General features: G+C 39.7%; 1 protein-coding gene across 1 annotated transcript; it reads right to left on the bottom strand.

Moving 5' to 3' along the window:
- Positions 1-1,991: 1,991 nt before the first annotated feature.
- On the bottom strand, positions 1,992-3,647 carry LOC111919854 (uncharacterized). Its single transcript, XM_023915417.1, has 3 exons — positions 3,521-3,647; positions 2,526-3,448; positions 1,992-2,468 (listed from the first exon to the last, which is right to left on the bottom strand). Exons 1-3 carry the CDS (start codon positions 3,645-3,647, stop codon positions 1,992-1,994), a joined length of 1,527 nt encoding a protein of 508 aa, XP_023771185.1.
- Positions 3,648-5,753: the final 2,106 nt, after the last annotated feature.

Genomic DNA, 5,753 nt, shown 5'->3' with positions numbered 1-5,753 from the left:
TCATGTATATTGGTGTTAGATACGAGCATTTTCACCTCATTCGATGCCTATATTACTTAATTGCCAAGAACCATTCACACTAAGTTAACTATAATAGGTATAGTTAAGGTCACTACTACTTGTTACCGCTACTACTATACATACTATAATTCATACTATTACAAAACGATACACGAATAAGAGAACACGCTATGAACTACATAAAAGACTACTACACTATATTACAAGAGAAAGCACTAATCCGGAAGATAACACACTAACTCTAAAAGATACTCTACGCGCTACAAACTGTGACCAGAGCTTTCCGGAAGGAAGGCGACGCTACATGTATAGATCTATACGGGGCAGACAATATTAGATCCCGACTGTTAACTTCAGTCGGAGCCGAGCAGGCCAGGGATGGCACTACTTCACTACACTGTGTATGACCGGGAAGGTCATGGGATCCTCTATTACTCACACTACTGGTCACATAAAAGGAATACACTATATCCACACTAAAATACTAAGACTAAAGTCTCGGTTAATATCCCGAAGTAAATAAGTATCTTTTACTAATGGAAGTTCGCACCACTATCACTGTCCACAGGCATGACTTTTCTTCTATCTACACTACATACTGGAGATTTAGTACCACACTTTTACATCAAACAAATTTTCAATGATAAAACTTACATGCAACTTAGAGTTTTTCACTTACGATGTATTTTCTGGAAAATATAGGATTTTCTAGAGTTTTCTACTAATTGTAAATGTACATTTCAGCTTTTCACACTATATGTTGTAATACATTTTATACATTAACCACACTAAATTCTTATGAACTCACCAGCTTTATGCTGATACTCGTTTTTAAAATAACTTGTATCCTCAGGTCAAAGATAGACAGGTATAGGTGCAACATTTTGGAGAAGATGGAGCATACAAGATCCATCTCTTATTTTTGTATTATTTTTGGTGTCCATTGAAACTTTACAGAACACACTTGTAATTAAACCCACAATGTAATGAAATGGTTGTATGTTTCTTGTTTTTACTATGATGCAATTGTGATGATACTGTACATGACGTCCTCCACCCCGAAACGTATTCCGCCGTTATCGGTTTTGGGGTGTGATAATTGAGCTACAGCAGGCTTATTTATAGTCTTGGTTATGATGGCCAAAAGAGTATGCCTGAATGTGATGTACCACCGAAGCATGTCTGTGAAATTCTTCTTATCTGAAGCAGAATTCTCCTTACACCGATGAACAAGATTGATAATGTATTCCAAGCAATCGGTGGAGAACAGGTGCTTGTCAACAAGAGCAAATAGAAACTTTTCACATTTGGCTCTTGTGAACATAACAGTGAGGTGAGCAGAATCAATCTGACCAAGATGCAATTTGTTGACATCTCCTGGCTTTGCAGTAGGCTTCACCGTCGGTTTCTTCCTTAAAACAGAAGTTATATCCTGATCCATCTTGGCAACTTCATGGATGTAGGAAGCCAACATCCTCTTCAGATGATTCAGGATCGGCTCATACTCTTTCGCATTAGAGAGCAAGATATTAAACAGCAGGATCCAATCATGAGGATTTAAATTGGGAAGATCTGCCAGGGAAATTAAAGAAACCGAGTTGTCTGAACCTCTGGATATTTTGAATTGAACATTAACGAACTTCCCTGCAGGTAAAGGCTTAACCACCTTGACCGTTGTAATTTTCTGTGCGCTCCAGGTCAGGTATTGAGGCTGACCAAACTAGAGATAAAAATCAATAAGTTCTCAGTTTATTTGAGGATGAGGTAAAGGGACTTCAACAGTCGAATCAAAACAATGAAAAATGAATGCCTTTCGTGTTATAGGCATATCAAATTGTGAATCCCTCGTATTATCACAATCAAACGAAGTCGCAGGTTCCAGCCAGTAAGTGCTTGGGAACTCTATAGCTTCTTTGATCAGTGTTTCCCTAGTCCAAGGGGGGAACAACGTCTTTTTGCAACTAAGAGCATCATCCTCTTATTTCTTCTTCTTCCTTTGCAACTCGAAGATTTTCATCTATCTCCTGATCCCTTTTCTTTCGCTTCAGGATCTCAGATATAGTTTCTTGATCTTCTTCACTATCATTATCTTCCCCAATGACATGTTTCTTCTTTTCTTTATTACCAGAACCCGAAGCTAAATTATCCTTCGGTTCAGTTTTTACAGTCACCTTCGGTTTAACAAGAGGAGGGATCATCACAGTACCTTCTCCCCCTTGTTGTGGAGTGGCCATCCTCTCCGAAACACCCTTCATTTCTCGTAAGAGTTCAATTGCTTGAAGGAGTTTGGAGGTTAGATGATTTCGAATGGTAAGCGTAAAAATCGGGTCATGAGCTTGAATCACATTGTGCAGCTGAGTAAGAACATCCCCAGCACAGCTTCGAAAAACCACACGCTCAGTTTTTAACAACAAAATCTCTCTTTCTGCTCTGGCAATTTCAACCTTCTACACTTCATTAATAGCGATCTGTTGAGCAAGATCATCTCATAGTTTCCTTTCCACCTGGAAATCAGCATTTAGTTTGTCTAACCGAGAATCAACAGACGCCAAAAAGGTCTTTTTATCAGTAAAAACATCAGAACGAAGAGTCTCAAATTTGGCTTGTTCTCCTTGAAGAGACTGGGATAGGGAAGCAACCAATGCATTCACCTTAGCAGCGTTTGTCTCAGCATGACCCTTGAGAGAATCAAGGAAAACCTTGGAATCATGAATAAGGTTTTTGACGTCAGTTGTAGTGTTCTTGCACAAAGAAGTAGAATCATCCAAAGCGACAGTGCATTTGTCGATGGACTCATGATACTGGTGCAAAGCTGTATCCAGAAAGGCTTTCATTACAACGTCGTTGCACTTCTTAGACGACCTAATCAGTGCATCAAGCTTTTCATTAACACTGTCTATCTGCTGCTTGGTCGCTAGAGCAGATTCATCCTCTTCACTTGGGATTCTGTATGGACTGTAGTAAGTAGAATCAAACTCAAATTCGGCTCCTCCAAGAACTAGATTAGACTCACTGGAAGGAGGTGGGGAAATTGGTTCGATTGTGACTTTAGGAGGATCTTCAGTCTTCACCCCCACATCAGATGTGTTGACTTTTACTGAAGAATCGTTGGTAGAGGTAATGGTAGGTTTAGTGGTGAAAGTTGCTTGGGAAAAAATAGGAGGTGGTACTGGAGCAGTAGTGATAGGAGTAGAGCTGACAGGCGGTGGTGGATCAATTGTATAGGAAGGTTGTGATGTAGGTGGAGGTGGAGGTGGAGGTGGAGGCGAATCCTGAACAGTAGACTTGGGTGGAGATGGAGGAGGAGTAGGAATAGAATCATTAACAACATCCTCTGGAGTTGGAGACCGAGGAAGTGTATTCCCCCTTGGAGAAACTTCATGTTTCTCTTCCTCTTCCTTATCACCAAACAGCTCATCATTCTTTTCTGAATGGGAAGTTGAAGGAGTTTGTTTTCTTCATGCTATTCTCTTCACTTTCTTTGGAGAAGAAGATTCACCTGTTTCACCTTTTCTTTTCTTGGACTTGGTCGATTTAGAGGAGGGACCTTCTGTTGTGTCTTTCTTGGGATTGGCTTTCTTCCCTCTTTTAGCTGGCTTCTCAACCTCGTCCAGAGCAGCTTGCATCTTTGGAGTCAATATGCATGGACTTTTGGGAGGAAGCAGTTTGTATTCTAAAATTACTTTACTCTTTTGAGAGACACACCGGTACATAGTTTTCGGAATAGAACCGTTGTGAGAGAACCTGTTTCGAACTGCTACTATTATCTTCTTAGAGTGAAAGGCTGAGACAGATGAGAGCAAAGTATCCTTCATGACCGGAATCTCAAGAGAGTTTATAGCTCTTCGAGCAACAAGAGTCCAAAAACAACCACATGATATTTCTGAATGCTTCGTTGAGGAGTTCAAGCTTTGCACCAGTTGGGTTCAGATCAATGAACCATAGTCCAGGTTGAGTCCACTGTAAAGACCATACATAATCATCATAAAACACTTGTTCGAACCATCAGACCCACTAACACGCTCAGCTAACCCCTTGTGAAGAAGAGTGAGTAACCCATTCCATTGAGGAGGTAAGCATGATTTCTTAAATTTGGTGAAGGTAGTAAGCACCTCAGTGTAGCCCATATCATAAAACATCGAAAACAGTTGAGTCGTAGTGATGAAATCCGGAGAGATGACTGAAGCATCTACAACAAGCCCTATCAGTGAGCAAAATCGCCCTTTTGAGATGGAAGCCTTGTGAGTAAAAATCTGAAAGTAGATTCTCTCCTTGGTTTTGACTTAAGTCGCTGTAGAATACACATGGGACAGCAACGACATTGGAACAGATTCCACTTGTGTAAGAGCGATTACCAAAGGAGAATACTTGAGATATTCCATTACTTGAAGCATGTAAGAATCATACAGGAATGAAGTTATCTGAATGATCATGTTCTGATTAGGCTTGATCGTAAGCAATGACGACGATGCAGTTTGATCTTAAAGTGAGGAAGATTCCGCCATTGTTGAACTCGTGAAGAAGATGAATGGTTTAATATCGCTGGTGTATTTTGAGAATGGTAAGAAGGTACAGTGGTGCGAGAATTCCTTTATATACGGTTGCTAGGAGAGAGAAATAATCTGCCATAATGATGAGAAGATCTCTAAAAAGGCGCCTGGAAAAGCGAGATTTGACAGCATGGTTTCCCCAGATAGACGTCATACGGCGAAGGTTTAGGAACCATTTCAAATTCACGTGCCCATTCTTGAACTTATCCAAAAACCCGTTTCAACTTCTTATCCATTCAATCGACCCGATCTGTTGTTCATTCACAGTACAGAATAACACTTTCGCTTCCATAAATATGTTTAATGGTTAGAGCCGAAAGTAAAAACAACTCATAATTGTCACGTACCAGAATTTTGGAAAATCATGAAGATTTTCGTGCATTAGTGTGCCAAAGAATAAGAAATAAATCAATAAGTGTATGGGATGTGAGTGAAGTCGAATACGACATAGAGCAGAGGATCCCGGGCACGAATCTCTTCCTTCAAACTCAAGAGAGACTTGAAATGCTTGTGTGGTTTCCCGTGAGAATATGATCAAATGTTTGTTAAGAAACATTGAAAGGCTTCTTTTTAAACATAGGCTCTAGTGGATGGCTAATCTTTAACCGAACTTCGATACTTATCATAAGACCGAACGTTGGATGAAGTACTTATGAGACCGATGTGGTCTGTTGAACAAGTAGGTTGGATATTTTTGAAGTAACAGGATTTATAATAGAAATCTCAAAAACAAAAACTAAACTATATCTTTTTGGGAAGAAATGCCTTGGTGTTAGACAGTTTCATAAAGATCGCACAAGAAAATAAAAGAGACTTCATTAGGTAACAAGTGAGTACTTAAATATAAATATTCACCATCAATTCAACATTGGTGTTGGATTTTGGGTCTCACTTAGCACGTGGTGTACGCATCTAAGATCATTAACTCAGAATTTGTGTAACCATAAACCTCAGTGGTAATCTCTGAGAGTCTCAAAGGTTACGTTGATGAACCGAAAGTAGATGGAGAATATAGATGAGGTGGTTAAAGAACGGAAAGTACCCCTGCTTTAAAAGAGTGACATAGAAGAAAACTCTTGACTCATTTGAGAAGAGTAGGGTAGCTCATGACTTGAGTGAATGCAGCGGCCTGATTAGGAAGAAACGATAGGTACTGATCGAATCATTAAGGCCTTACTCAAA

This window comes from Lactuca sativa, chromosome 1 (genome assembly GCF_002870075.4).
Source record: "Lactuca sativa cultivar Salinas chromosome 1, Lsat_Salinas_v11, whole genome shotgun sequence".
Lineage (NCBI taxonomy): Eukaryota > Viridiplantae > Streptophyta > Magnoliopsida > Asterales > Asteraceae > Lactuca > Lactuca sativa.
This window is presented reverse-complemented; position numbering and strand designations above follow the sequence as displayed.